Below are 16,367 nucleotides of genomic sequence, written 5' to 3'. Positions count from 1 at the left end.
TAAAAGGAGTATCTGATGTTGCAGTAAATTAGGGAGTGTTGCTGTATTGTTCTAGTTATTAGTGTAAGATTTCCAGCATACAGAGAACACAACTGCTTCTTAACAGTGAAACTGAGATGCTGACTGCTGGCAATTAAGGTTAAGTGCTGCTGGGATCTGCTGGATAGATCAGATTTTCAGGAACGTACATATTCAGACACATACAGAGCGTCTGGCCCCTTGTGTCCCTTGCATCACATACTCCTGCTGCTCTCAAGACTGTCCTGAGCCCAAGACACTTAAGTCTTGGGGCACTGCACAGCAGTGATGCTGCATGCTCACCAGCTTCTACTGGCCAAACTGTAATCTTGAGAGTACTCAAAAGAGGGCTTTTCAAAAACTCATAGGACTATACTGAAGTTAATGAACATTTCACTAGTCTTTTAACAGGAAAAAGAATTCATTCAGCGCCAAGTCATGCAGCAGTGCTCCCACCTTGAAAGTACTACAGATTAAGTAATGGCGGAAGTCATTGAGAATTAAACCCCCATGGGCTGAAAAATGTTTTTCACTTCTTCATTTTGAATCTGTTCTGCCTGCAACATGTCCTTGTCACAAAGACAGCACTGGCAATTTAAACAGAGTGCATAATGCTGCTTATTTTGTGTAACCTGATTAACTGAATGACTAATCAATGAGAGACAGAATAAACATTGGGGAATCTCAACAGGAGAAAGTCAGAGATTTGTCTTAGCAGAAAAATTCTCATCTTCCAACTCTTTTTTTTTCCCCCATGAGAACAGCAAGGCTGCTGAGAACCAGCTGGCTAGAGCAGGGGCTCACATACTTATTTCACTATATCTTGTTTCTTGCTGCTGACTTTGATACTTCCCTTTCAGAAGATGTTTCACTGACTGAGTGCACTGCTCCCAAGTGCTAAATTACAGTGTCACCCCTCCAGAGGAAAACAATAACCCACACCAAACCTAAATGAAACAACAGACAATGAATGAAAAAAACATTTTAAGTAAAACAACTACAAATACAGGCTGGGACACACATGGTTCTTACTCTCTACATTTTGGCTACATGGTATTACTGTGGGGCAATGATAATACTGCTGGCATTTCTTTAAAGAAAAGATTGTGAGAGAGTAAAAGCAAAGTTCCTGAAAAGCCATTTCAAAATTATTCAAGGTTTTGTTTGGGGATCATCTGGTTTTTTGCTTGCATCTCTGAATCACAGCTTAAACAAAACCATCCTCCTTATTTCAGGCTGAATCTGCTATAGGTGAAGGGTTTAAGGGCTTATCAACTTTCCCCTACAAATCTTGTATCGCTCATTTCCTGTCAGCTTGCATCTTAAAATGTCATTCAGGCTGAATCATCACTATATAACCTTACTATAAACATGCCCATCTGCTCACCAGTGGACAACTGTGCAGTGAATTCTAGCTGAAGAAATACTAAACAGAAAACTGGAGACAGATTTCCACAGGTGCTCCTTCTCCTCATGCACTTTCCACCCATCTTCTCATCTCCCATTGAACCCACTCCTGCTGTCGGGGGCTCTCTAGCCCAGACAAGAGAAAACTCTTGTGACCTACGCAAAAAAGGGGTTACTGAATGAAATGGAAACACTTGTTGACATCCACAGAAAGGATTTTCAAAGGAGATCAGTTCCCACTGCCTCCTGATGGGAAAGACTTAATCCAGTATTGAAAGCTGACCACTACCATGATGCTAAAATAGTCCCAGACATGAAGGGAGGATGAAGGAAACTATCTACACTCTTTAGGCTTAGGCAGGGCAGGGCAATGTGGATTAGAAGTGGGTGTCTTTTTTCCTAACATAAATGAGGGACTGTTTTCATGTCTGTGAAGGTAAAACTACAGGACCAGAACACTGAGGTGGCAGGGAAGGGTGACTTATTCAAAGGGAAGCCACTCAAACATGGAGTTGGAGAGTTTTCGGCAGCATAATAAAACAGGCAGCCTCTTTTGGATCTTGTCAAGGAATTAGATTCTCATGCTAAGGTATTTAAGTGCAAGCAGCTGAGAAAAGGAAATAAATATTTATTAGTGAAAACCTTGTTTTACTCATCTGGGGAAATAATCTGAAACACTGTGGCCTTCAGTGGAGATGCAGATTTCTGCGAGGGGAGCAGAGCCAAACAGGGATGGAGAACTTTTTGAACATCTTGCCTCTTCTCAGGGATGAAGGGCTCAAATCCTGCCAGGGACTGAATGATGATCTGAGTGCTCGACTGGAAGCAGCAAACAAGCATACCACTTCATAATAGTGCTGCTGGAGCACTCTCCCTGACATAAAAAGTGCTTGTAGGGGCTTGCCTGGTTGGTTTGTGCACTACACACTTTGCACACACCAAGCACTAACAGATGCAGCTACACGTGTTGGACTGCTTGCCTCTTTAGAAATCTAACAGCAGGCTTGCAGAACACAGTGCCTGCATTTTTGCCACCATTTTAAGTACAAAGAATGACCTTGCCAACTAATTCTTCCCAATGAGAGAAGACTGGAAACAAACAGAACAAAAATGCAAGAAGTTAAGTGCATCTAAATTAAAAGGGTTGTTTTTAAACTAATATTTTTTGCAGAAACCAGCAGGGACCAATTTCTTTTCAGGGAGTGAAATCTGCCATTTGAGAGGTCATCAGAACTCACCTGCACGACATTTGCAACGTTGAAATTGCACACTTGTGATTTTTATTGACTTTGTAACTTTAATTTTTAGTTTAATATTGTAATTTTATTTTATAAGGTGATTTGCTTTCCCTTCTCCATCAAATTAACACAGCTACATATTCTTTCTGCACTGGGGGGTAGAAAGGGGAGAGCATTTTGCATTCCTGTCCCAAATACGTAAACAAGCCAGGAAGATCATTATATCCTCATCATGCCAGTGCTTGTGTTCCAGAGCAAATATTTATGTGCTCTGAGCTGACTGGTTCTTAAAGCTAGAAGTGCTCCATCAAAAAGGCATTAGAGGGGAAAAAGTGAAGATAAAAAAAAATATTAAAGGGAGAATAAAAAAGTCTTGCAACCCTGCATGACTAGGTTGTATGTTTTATTTGAAGACAACACTGAGCCAAAAAACATCATACTACTCAAGATGTTTCATCTGAAACCAGTGAAAAGGGTAATTCCAGAAATTTTGCAAGAGTGAGTCTCACAGTAGTTTGCCTGCACAAATATTTCATTGCATGAATTATCACTGAGTTTAATGCCACAAAAATCAATCTGGACAATATCCCTATACACTATGAATTCTGTTCCAAAGCAAAATAAACAACATTTCACTATCATACCCTGACACTTACAATGTGATAAATACACAGCAGTGCCAATACACTGTCAGAGAATTCCTTGTTCCCAAGTAATGCTGCCCAACCAAAATAATAGTTATTTAAGAGTCCAAAAATCTGAATATAGAGTAAATAGTTAAACTAGGAACACTCAACCCATTTCTCCCCAAACTGGTAAAACCCATTGATCAACAGGTTGAGATTCTACCAGACTTTTACTGGGTTAGGAAATCAAACTGAAGCTTGCATAAAATGTCTAAAGGATTGTAATAATAGTTGGCTCCAAACAAGACCTGTAAACCCCAACAAACTCCAATTTATTTTGGAATGAAACAGAAAAGCAAAACCCAAACATTAAACCCTGTAGCTCTTTTATGGGAAAAGAATTCAGAAATATATATTTCTGAAGAAAGAACATGTTATACTTCCACCTGCTGGCCACTTGCCTGGAACATTATATGGATCTTACTCTACAAGGTGGAGCGAGCAACTCATGAAGTCCTTCCAGACAAGGCATCAGGAACCTGACAGTTCAATTTCCCAGTGAAACTATTCTAAGATGCATTTTCTGTTTTGTGAAAATTCCACTTCTTTTTAACACAGAGGTTTTCAAAGAAAAACTCCCCACCGTTGCTAAGTATGCCTGAGCAGAGGTTTTACAGTCCTGGCAACAAAGCAGGGACCGGAATGCAACTTGCAGAGATTTTTAGCTCCCTTACATTCTGAATTATGACCCACTGAGGCAGCAAGCTAAGAAATCCTTTTACCTGGTACAACTTGTCTTTCCCAAAGACTGAGCAATCTTTGAAAGAATAAGTACAACTGAGAAGGCAGTGCTCCTGTCCCTCCTCTGTGCATACATGCAGCAGGAATGGTAATTCAAATACCAACAGCCCTACAGAATCATATCTTTTTCTCATCTCTAAAATGTATTAAATTTTGGCTTCCTTAAAACAGATTTCCTTTAAGCTGCCACAATCTGTACCGGACTGAGAGGTCCTTACACCTTCTGGAAGTCTGTAGCATTGTGATTTTCCCTAGCTAGGACCAACATGCTAGGCAAGATGTAACTTGTTCCACTTGAACTGCTTTTCCCTTCCAATACACTGCTCAAAGAGAAGCTTGATGCTTTCATGACTTCATCTGAATGATCCACATATTCTTGTTATCATTGTAACAGAGCAGTGCTGCCTGCTTTTAAAAATCCACTGATTTGATGACCAAAGTGTGGGAAAGTTTTCAGATATCCAGACCATGAAGCATCAGGAGTCACGCAAGATGGTAAACACGACCAAGCACATAAGAGGATGTACATCTCCATATTGGCATGAAATGGCATGAGCCATGGAATGATTATGGGCTGATGTCAATTTCAAAAAGATACTTATGAGTGGATAATAGGAAACAACAGGCACCTAAGCATTCTCAAGCATCATTGAAGACTGCAAGGAGAACTAATACTCTTGCAGTACACCTTTAGACACTAAAGCTAAGTTCCTGTTTTTCCAGTTCAGGTTTCACTATCAAATTAAGACTCTGAAGTCAAGAAAAAGAGATAAGAAAATGCAGACATAATTTTGCAATGCAGCATACAGAACTGATTTGTAAACTGCAGACAAATCAGTAGCACAAAACATTACTACACTTACCTAGATTTCTGAATTGAAGCCTGCAATAAGTCTACATTATTGATTGGCTACAAAGAAAATGAAATATTACAGATACTCACTTTTACTAAAATAATTCTTGCTAGCTCTTCACATACAGGCTTTTCTTCATCCTTCTTCAAACCTTCAAATTCAAACAAGGTATTGTAATTTTCCAACATTTTGGTCATTATCTTGTTGCAGATCTCCTGTTCTTTTATACCTTCAAATCCAGAGGGCACACTAAAATTGGACAGAACACAAAGCATGATGTTACAGATACTCAACACACAAAAGTTCCTGCACAGAACTTTTAACATTTCAGTTGTGGATACAAGCTGGATAGCAGGCACAGGAGATTTTGTCTTTCAAAGGAAGATTGTGTCCATGGTGATAACAAATAGCACAGTTCGTATGCCTCTTTTCTTACTGGTATTAAATACCATATCTGATGGTCAAACTATCTACTTCACAGAGTCTATGTAGAGATCAAATTGTGACAACCACCAAATGAGATACCACCAACTTTGCTAAGAGTTGGATTCACTGCTGCAACACAGTCAGCAGGAGACATTTAAATGCTCTGAACTATTAATGGAAAGGGCCAGGTTACTGCAAAAACGGTTTCCGAGAACCTCAAAGGTATAAAAGAAGAATGAGTCAAAAAATTAAGAAAATCCACATGACGGGCACTAGAAGCAAGATTTTCACAGCTTCAGATTGACCCCATGCAGTACAGCAGATTTCTTAATCTATTTTTTGAGCTGTCATTTCTTTTGAAAATAGCCTTAGAGCTCACAGGGCTTTTAAAACATGGACATGAAGACTGTCTTCTGCTGAACAGCCTAAAAGATTCACGTAAAAAGAGGCTCCTAACCTCCACTTTCTAGAAGAATAATCAACTATTTCACTGCAGAAGCAGCAGCTTGCTCTTTTGAAACAGACTCCTATGGAGCCAGGAGTTGCTTGCCTCACACTTTAAACAGACACATACAGACAAAAAGGCAAGATACCAGCTTGGAAGAAGTGTTACGTTTCAATCTATGCTTTTTTGCCTCCTTATGTGTTTCACACAAATCTTTCATGTGGTAAAAAATGTGTATTATTCACAACAGAGCACACAACTCATTGACGAATCTAATGATCGTCTGCTGGAATGCAGGCTTTCTGCACGCTTTATTGGACTTTAGTGCCCCAAACGGACTTAAATCCTGTTGTAATGCAAAAGTGAGATCTCTGAAGAATCTTCTTTGGCATTTAAATTACTTCTTCAATTATCCAGCGTTTCCCACTGTACAATATTTCCAGTACACACACTCCTCTCTCAATAATCCACATAGCGGCTGCACTGATGTGAATTTTCTAAAAGACCTTACTAAAGAGATTGCAGATCAGGTGCTACACAAAACAAAGGAAAGAGTTAAAGCAAAGAATCAGGGGAGAAAAAACCACAAACAAAAAGTTTCAGCTGTTTTGTGGCTGAGGACAACTACTGGTTGTACCAGAGGAAAAACAAACCAAACCCCAAAAGTTCAATAAACTGAGCTATTTCACAGGGATGTAACCTAAATGTAAACCACTGTTTACTATAAACAGCAAACTAAATTTTACAAACAACTATCTACTGTAAAACTGTAACTGTAGTTTATTTGGGTCAGATGTGCGTTTCAAGAAGACAACTCTGCAAGCACATATTCCTAGATATTTGCCATCAAAACCTGCCTTCTTGTAGAGGTTGCATGCTATTGATCCTTCTCAATAGGGAGAGGATTCCAGTGCAATAGAATGCATCTTTGCAAGCTCCAGAAGAGAATGCTTACTGCTAGAGTCAAAGCTGAACTTGAACTTCATAAGGGTCTTGTTACCCCACTCTTCCAGTCTATCCAGGTCTTCCTGCAGGGTGGCTTCCCCTTACAAAGTGTCTACTTCCCCACTCAGTTTCAGGGGGAAGTACAGGGTACTTCATCATGCTACACTTGATCCCCTCATTCAGATCACTTATGAAGACATTAGACAGTATAAAATTGCCAACTGTAAAATGAGTCAGCCTCAGCTAATTGATTTCATTAGTGTGGAACCTAGCCTCAAATCAAATAAAGAAAAAAATGGGACAATTTATGTTGTCAATTCACTTTAAAGAATGTCACATATTCACTAAAAGACAATAACTGTATGTACGCAATAGGCCCATGTAACATTTTGATTTAAGAAACTCCTCTTCCCACACTAAGTGACGTGCCCCAGAATTAGCATGGGACAGATCTTGCTTGGTAGTTTGTGGAAGTCCTGACTGCTACCTTCCTGATTTGTTTCTCCAAAAGAGGGTACCACTTAAATAAGCCTGGCACCCCTATGAGCCTCATTCCTAGGACATGGACTGGAAACGTACTACGGCAAGTTTGAGTCAAAACAAAGACTCAAGATAGATTCTATGAGTTTTAGAGCAGAACCTAAAACACATCTTCTGGGAACTTCAGTCAATACCTCCTGGCACCAACTAACACAAACCACAAGCCCCACCCCCAGGTTGAATAACAGTCCAGACTATAAGATTTCCACAAAGCATAGGCAGTACACAAGGATAAAGCTCATAGGTTTTGTCTTCTAATAACTGCTCTCTGAATGTAACTACGCAGATTAGCACGAATTGTTCTATTTCGACAGCAGAGTAACTTACTTTATCTGCTGCCATCTTTCTGCCATTTAAACAGGTAAATTTTACAAGTTTTCCGTTTTTCCCTTTAATTGCTAGTATTGGAACTCTATCACAGTAAGGACTACTGAGTTTTTGATCTATCCATGGTGACCTTTTCCTTGCAAGAGAGCTTCAGCTCAGCATATGTAAGACATTTAGATTATGATCACGCACCTCCTTCCATACTTATACAAGTTAAACCCCATCTGTTGCTACAGTACGTGATCTGACAGCCTGACTAGACTTTCCTGAAAAAGTGTGCAAATAAAGATTATCCCACTTCAGCTTTTCTTAGTCTGAAAGTCGTGATATCTACACATTTCACTTCAACTCACTAGAAAATCCCAGTCCTAGGAGGAAGTATTCCCTCACTTCTAAGATTCACACTCCTTGGAAACTCTGCATATTCCTTTGTGAAGACCTTGTTAAAACATTACAGTGAAGCTGTGTTCATAGCCATGGTTTCTTTACATCTAATGTGCATGTTAATTAGACATTATAATTGTGTTCCTTTTAGAGTTAGATGCACATCTTACTCCAGTTACAAAATTCTCAATGGTGGGACTTGATCCCCTTATAGCCATGGATGTACAAACTACTTCAGTAACAGCACCAGAAACAGTAGCAGAACATCAGCTTCACTGCCAGAAACATATTTTCTAGAAGCCATAAACCTGTAATTTTTGTGGTCATTTCCAGAAGAAAAGAATGTTGATGGGTTTAGGTCTATCTTAGAGATTTGAGCTGGAAAACTCCCACAGTTCTCAAAGTAGCCTGCAAAATCATGAACAGATACATAGCACAGGAGTACAGACATGGACAGAAGCAAATACTCTAGTGTCACTCCTAGAAAATTATGTTTCTGGTGGTGAAGCTGATGTTCTGCTGCTGTTTCTGGTGCTGCTACTGAAGTAGTTTGTACATCCATGGCTATAAATGCTTCAGTGATAGCAGAAGAGCTAACAGTTTTAAAATGAAAGGCAGTAGATTTAGATTAAGCACGTTTCTCAACTGAAACTGTAAGGGTGAATATTCACTAGGAGAATGAAAGACTTAAGATGGAATTTGGCTAAGCACAGCCCTCCATTTATGGAGACAGCAATGTATCTTTAGCAATTCTCTATTTATTTTACATATTAGGCCATTTGATGGAATCCAAATGACAAAACTGAGGACATAACAGAAAAGACACAGAAAAAGAACACATAAAAATCTATCACAGAAGAGGCTAGCAATTACCCTCATCAACTTCCCAAAGAGCAGACAAGCATTCAAGAGTATTTAATATTATTATAAATGAAGACAATTATAGTCTTCCTAGATTATATTCATGCTTTAAATTTGCATCATAGGGCATAGCATACTGAATTCTAATGATAAACAGCTCCTTTACCCTGCTGGCAAATGCAGTATTTTAAATCTACATGAACTCTGTAAGAAAGGTTATGTTGCATGCTCCCACAATACTCACCTTGAGCCCAATCCTAGGTGGACATTTGTTTTCAAGACTGATGCAGGATTGGGTCTGCACTGCCTGAAAACAAAGTCCATTTGTATAATGTTTCAAAGGTCAGTACTACTGACTGAGGAGTTCTACATCATTCCCTTTGCTCTCACTCCAGCTTTATATACTCAATCTGTGTAGGCTCCCAGGCTGCTAGAAAGCCATATAAGACATTCATGCAGAACGTCAGATCAGATTTTACTTTGTATAGATTCAGCAACACATTGGAAATCTTTTTGAATCCCTGAAATTCCTTCAGCTACCCTGCAGATGACCTACATTTTCTCCATTCATAATGACAATCTACCTTTTCTCTACACCTAATACTTTCCTGTACAACCCTTCAGGTAACTTCTGTGACACAGAAATAACTGCATCTAATCCTAGCAGTTTAACTGAATACCTGCATTTTCCAGCCACTTTAGGGGTGGGGTGGAGCAGTCTCTCACAACAGGCTTAATCTCAGTTGGAATGGAACGGATTGAAGTGAGTGTTTGAAAGGTGGAGGCCAGATCATTCTTTGAGAGAAAGCTGCAAAAAAAAAGGGTGCAAACAGATCCTCTGCTTACTCTGTAACTGGTAGACCTCACATCTCCTACCATTCCAACCAAGGACAGGATGAGTATAGCAGCTACTCTGATACTCAGCTCCAAGAGAGCAGACAGAGGGAATGAAAACTGAGCTGGTCCTCTCCTTGCTCTTCCAGCACAAGCTGTGAGAGTCAAGCAGGGACACACAGCACGCCATACCTAAGCCTATGGCTCTATAGGAGCTGAAATTCAAGTCAATGGACTATGCTGGAAGTGTTAATACTCCACACAGATTAGCCCACTGACAGAAAATAAAACTATTTATGTCCCTGTATGTTCATGTTCATTGTTCCTCAAGGGCTGTATTTCTCTCTATTCTTGACCTTTGACTTCCATCACAATAAATCTGGACAATCCAAGTTGGAAGAAAACAGTGCACTAAATCACAAACTATTTTATTTTCCCTTTTTTTGAGCTGTTGGACCTTGCCCTTTATATTTTCCTATACCTTACATTTATTTACAAGGAATGTAAATAGCCATTTTCTCCTTTCTTCTATCTGTTAGAGATAGAGAAAGCATAAAATAATCTTTCATTAAAAAAGCACCAATTCAGTTTATTAAAGTGCAGGTAAGGAAGCAGGGATGAGATAAAAGTAATAAAGTGGATGAGACAAAAATAATAACAGCTGAGAGTTTAGGAGATGAGATAAATTACAGAGTACATGACACAGGAAACCAGAATGAGATTAAGAGAACTATAATGAAGTTAAATGCCTGGAAAGCGGCCCAACAGTGAGTTTTATTCAACTGTTAAATGGCTTGGTTTATGGAGTAAGAGATAATATGTTTAAATAGCTGAAATTTCACTGAAAATTCCTTCTATAAAGTAATCCTTCACTATCAGCAGAGGGGCTTTATGTTCTTTGACTCTGTGCATTAACTACACAGTTTCCAACGTTGATTTTGGACATGCATACAAATTTCTGCCAGAAAAATCTCAGATCTTCCTGCTTTAGCAGCGTAATTGCTGACAAGCTGGCTGCTAAGCCTTCATTCCTCGTCCCAGAGAAACACAGCTTTGAACAAACAATTCAAAGCAAAGAGCATTTCCTTCAACCACCTACGGATAGTTCATTTCTGCAGCCAGTGTCCCTAGGGGCTGCTTGTAGCCAGCAGTAAGACAGCTCTTGCCAAGCAGGCTTCAGGCTGCGCCACAGCTCTGAATCTTTGTTGATACAGATGATCACAGCTGCAGCAATTTGAGACTGCATGCATTAACAAAGGAGAAAAGCATATTTGAACTGTTGCTCACAATCTTAGTGCCTGGTGAAACACATAGCTGAATCACCAGACAGTGAAACTTCAATAAAAATCTACATCCATAATGCTCACATATTTTGGGCATTCAAGAAACACACCACACTAGTAATTTGTTAAGTGGCCAACCTTGCTTTCACTGCCTCTTTTGCTACCTGAGCATTTATTTCAATGCATACCACAACTGCAGGGCTGACTGCATTCATATACAAGAGCCCCTATATTTTCACCTCCAGTGAACTCTGCTTTCTCAGTCTTCTGCAATGGAACGATGCATTTCCATCTTGCTTACACATAGGCCCTGTACCTTACAAAAACTGTTATGCTCTTCCTAGGCCACTTTAAGAGCAGAGATCAGCTTTTCAGAAGTATGCTTTGGTTTAATCTTAGGAATGACAATTGTAATTCCAAACTACAACTCTCTGCATTCTAAACCAAGAAGTATGCAGAGCTCATTTTTCAACTTTCCTGAATGAAGTGGTGAGTAAACTAAAAATTATTCTAATAGTCACTTGGGAGTTTGAGTCATAGAGATTTAACCATTAGACTCAGACTCTTCTCATTGATTTTCTTTGTTCTTAACTCCATTAATACATTTAGACAGAAATTCCCAAACTGCCCATACAAATGAAATCTCTAAAAAATTGTTTTGCTCTCCCCTGTCATAATTTTGCAGCATTGTGCCTTCACTAACTCTTGTATTCATGCATTTGTGCACATACTGCTGTCTTTTGACTCTTCTTTCTTTAGGAAGGGAAGACAATTGTTTTCAAAATATGCTTTATCTTTTTTGTACTAACACAACACATGTTTAAATTTTGACACGTTCATCATCTATAAGCAACATCTTAAGATGAGGCAGCAATTAAATGTCTCATCTCTGTATGTTCTCTCCCTAAACAATGGGAAATTACATGCTCTTTTAAAAAGGCAGCACACAGCATCTAGACCAGGTATGTGGAAGTGTCTTAATACTGTGACAGAGAAAACAGAAATTATATTCCTTGTAATTAACTAGAGGGAAAGGGGAGGGAGAGAGAGGTTGGGGGGAACCCAAGATGGAGGACTTTTCTGTTGTTTCTTTCCTGTAAATTCTTGTATAATGTTGTAAATACTGTGTATTTTGTATATATTCATTGCACTCCATTATTGCTTGTAGAATAGAGCTTCATTCGCTTCTCCGGCTGGGCTCAGCTGAGCTTTTTGTTGATGTCGGTGAGTTAAACCATCACACTACAACAAATACATTAAAAGGAACATAATTGCTGTTTTCTCTCTTCAAGAAGTCCACTTCCTTCCATTGGCTACAGAGGAAGCAAGTAATCAGGCAACTAATCTAATCTAAGTTGCTTTAGGCAACTCAGTAGTACTGATTTTAGTAAAATTGTGCTCTGGAGTAAAACTCTCTGACATTTGCTACAAGGAACTCACATGGCTCTTTTTCACTGGTATCGTGCATCTGATGACTGAACTAAACTCCCTATGTGTCTTTCATGTCTTTGCTCCTGAATGCCAGCCAGCAAGTGTTCCGCAGACAAGTCTGGGGTTAAGATGCTCTTCATGCACAGGAGTGACTCAGCAGAACCATTCTCATTCATGTGTGTTCTTGCACCTGAAAATAACTATTCCTGCTACTGCTGCAAGCTCCACTAGCATGTACAACATGTCGTCTTCACCACAAGCACCAAGGAACTAGTGAGTTCAGAAAGAAGTCTTAAGAGACCAGTGGAACCTCGCAACATCCAGACCAGTTTCAGAATATACCAGAAGGATAAAGAGCCCAAAATCATCAGCGTCTTGACAACAGATACCAGATCACAAGGACAAATCTGTGGAGAGAGCATCCATCTCTAGAAATTATACCGCACTAGGAGCGGCAGAGGAGTCCTTTTCCCCCAGACAGCCTTTCTCAAAGCCCTCTGCAGAGAACTATCCATATTGTCTGATGGCAAAGGAAGAAAGCTGTAAGAACACAAGCCTCCTTGCACTTAGACAGTCTGAAGGCCTTTTATTGTTACACTCCTGCTCTGCTGTCAACAGAAAACTGACCATTTAGCAAAAAAGCAAGAGGTGGAAGAACAACTCAAACCCCACTGAGCTCAAACAACAACTTTGGCACTAAAATTTATCACAAAGCTTCAATCATTTTTTCCATTTAATCACCATGACAAATGAGTGTTCTGAGCTGTATTTCTGGCCATCTGCTCCATTACACCTTCTGCCAACACATGGGGAAAAGCGAAAACCCCAACTCACTGAAAGCAGTTTGGTCCAAATACAGTGGCAAGATTGCAAAGGTTCATCCTGTTCTCCACATGATGTTCAGCAACCTTTATCAGGAACTGGCACAGATACTTCAGCAGACAGTAATGAGCATCAGGCAGTTCTTGAAGGAGTTCTTTCAAGTTACTTTCCTTCTGCATGTCGTTTCTAGTGTCTAGGAAAAACGAGAGAAGAAAGAACATATATATATGGTTTTCTACATTGCTGCTAATTTATTTACATGGGTAAGGGAGTACTTAAAATAAAAACGTAATTGTACCAACAAAAATCTTGGGTTTAGATGTTAAAAGCCAAAATTCAAAACCAACTCAGTATTTACTTCCCTTATGCCAAAACAGGATGCCTTAACACTTGGAAATGTTAGTATCTATTCCCCATCAAAATGAAATTTCACTGAAACTCTGGCATGTGCAGAGTTCTTGGGGGTTTCTGCAATGGCATTTTCAGGCACAAGACATCAGGCTCTAAAGGTTTTCCTCACTGATCTAATCATAAGCAGTAACCATTAGCATGAGGGCAGCTGTGCATTTATAGTGCTTTTTTATTTATTTATCAGCCTTAGAGATTGATGGTGGTAATGCTGCATGACTGCTGTTGGGTAATTAATTTTCCCCTAGAGGTGCACTTACAGTTTTAAAAACAGCTCTACTGGTTAGAGGGATGTCTTTACTCCAGAAAGCCAAAGTGAACTCACACTAAATGCTAACCCTCTGTGTTCTCTGTAACAGACTGCCTTGTCAGAGTGTAGCTGATGGCTTACCATGGGAATACAGACATCCTCCTCATGCTCAAGGTAACAAGGTATTTTTTCATTCAGAGGATATTATGAACCCTAGAAAGGAGATTCACTCAGCATTCAGTCACAACAAACCTTGCTCAATCTTCATGATTCATTTTTAGTCAAGAAGATATAATAAAATAGGCTGTATCTGAAACAGTTCAGCAACTAGTTCCTGACTATGCTGTACACCCTGGTAACAGCACACAGAGGAGAAGACTGGCAGGAAAACATCTCTTGACTTGTGCTGCAGAGAAAAGAACATTTTACATTTCCCAACACTATTGTGAAGAACAAATGAGAAACAAAGCAAAAACTCTAAACACAGTGTAAGTCATGTACAAAAGCTTCAGACGTTTAATCTCTGTTTTTACTTTTCATTTCCCAGAAACATTCCAGGGCCATATTGCCCAGTATTCCAGGGGTTGAGTGCTTTGAAAAGTGGTTAGCTGTGTAAATTAGCAGCCTATATAAAACTATCTTAAAATGATACCTGAGAACTCAACCATTAAGTTGCAATATGATTTCTGTTTTATAAACAGACATCCCCACACATACTTTGGGAAACAAATAGGATTCGTATGTATGTATTTGCCACTTCATACAGATGAACTTGTGGTATTTCATCTGCTTCCAAGCTTAGGTTTCCTGCCTTACATGACAGGTATAATACAGCACACGGTGAGAGAAGACATTTTAAGTTTTATATTTACATAGAATTATTTTTTTATGCATCTGTTAGGTACCACAGACATAATATGAATTCTTTTCCAGCAAGAGGTCAAACTTTAAAATGCCAGCCAAATTGCAAGACCAAACATTTCAAGCAACTGATTAATAACATCCTTTTACTCTACACCTAAGAAATAAGCTCCTGAAGAAAAGCCAAATATCAAACATGCACGAAGAAGATGAGAAAAAAAACAACTCATTTGTGCATTTATTGCAAAACTTTTTAGAGCTATGCAGAATACAACCAATCATGACCTCACTACTATGAGTTAGCTTGGTAACTGTAAGTTTTTATTTCTGCAGCAAATTTCAGGATGCTTTTGAAGGCTGTATTAAATGGAATAACAATAGGAAATTTAATTGGATTTGTATTTGCACTGATCAAAGTGGAACAGACAGTCTCTGACTTGATTGCTAATTATGTTTTCATGAAGCTTAAGAAAAACCAAAACACAACTAATTTCTGCGTTGTGAGAACATTAACATTTGCCTCCTAACAGACTTGAGATAACAAAACAACTAGTACATAGTGTTTTCTAACATAAATTGCTTGCAGTTATGATAAGGAAAGCCAAAGTCACCTCTAAGAAAAAAAAAATCACCTCTTCTGCCACCAGCACCCCACAATCCAATTAGAGAATGCCCTTGAGAACTAACTGCCTCTCTGAGCCTCCCCTGGGGCTTTAGATTGACAGGTACTTTTTCAACTGAAGGGTTTTCCAACCCTTCCAAACTAGAAAGATGCTAATAACTGCCAAGGAACATTCTGAACATAGGTTTGCACTCTGACAACAAGCAAAGCTATTGGCCTCATGGCATCAGCTGTAGTTGGTGGGGAAGATGTCCCTGTTCATTAACCATGATATATTACATGGTGTGGATCAACATCAGAGATGCTTATCGCTGGGCACAGCCAAACCTTTGTTAATTACTGTACATTCAACAACAGAGACAGGTATCAGATCATAAGATCTTGAGAAATTATCCCAACTGAAGGATACAGAGACACTGAACAACATGAGGCAGCAAATCCCATTTACTCAGTCATAAAATTACTTGTCCTTGTGAAACAGGAGAAAGAAAATAATGGCCTTCCTCTCTCCTCCTTTTCCAGTGAAAAAACAAGGGAAAGAATTCAAGCCTTCCTCCCAGTATAATCAAAAAACCAAAACTAATTTGTTAATTCTCCCATTGCTGACACTTATTTAATGGAATTCTGCTTAATTTTACAAGTTACAATTGCAATTTGTGGTAAATTTCAGAAGTGACATGCATAGACAGTATTCCATGCACTTTGTACATTTTTTTACCTCTGCTATTCATAACTACATTACTTCAAGAAAACCCCAGCCTTTCAACTTATTACAGAGCAGAAATAGGCTTGAGTCATGACAATCAATTGCCTGGAGCATTCCTCCCCCTTTTTTCCACCTGCCAGACAATTTTTCAATTTGCTTCCAAGGCAGTCACTAAGGCTTGCTCAGCTGGTACTGACCATCAGAGAAACACTAGAGCACCAGAACTGTTTGTGCTGCCATGGAGACAAACATCAAATATACCAAAGCATTAAGTTTAT

General features: G+C 39.2%; 1 protein-coding gene across 1 annotated transcript in view; it reads right to left on the bottom strand.

Annotated features, from left to right (window-relative positions):
* The window catches only part of FAM13A (family with sequence similarity 13 member A), a 121,588-nt gene that overhangs the window by 92,253 nt on the left and 12,968 nt on the right, over positions 1–16,367 (bottom strand). The window contains exons 4-5 of the mRNA XM_054164930.1: positions 13,255–13,435; positions 5,034–5,193 (exon numbers count right to left, since the gene is read on the bottom strand). Of these exons, the coding sequence (XP_054020905.1) occupies positions 5,034–5,193; positions 13,255–13,435 (341 nt within the window). The remainder of the gene's footprint in view (positions 1–5,033; positions 5,194–13,254; positions 13,436–16,367) is intronic.

The sequence above is a fragment of the Dryobates pubescens genome, chromosome 1 (genome assembly GCF_014839835.1).
Source record: "Dryobates pubescens isolate bDryPub1 chromosome 1, bDryPub1.pri, whole genome shotgun sequence".
Lineage (NCBI taxonomy): Eukaryota > Metazoa > Chordata > Aves > Piciformes > Picidae > Dryobates > Dryobates pubescens.
This window is presented reverse-complemented; position numbering and strand designations above follow the sequence as displayed.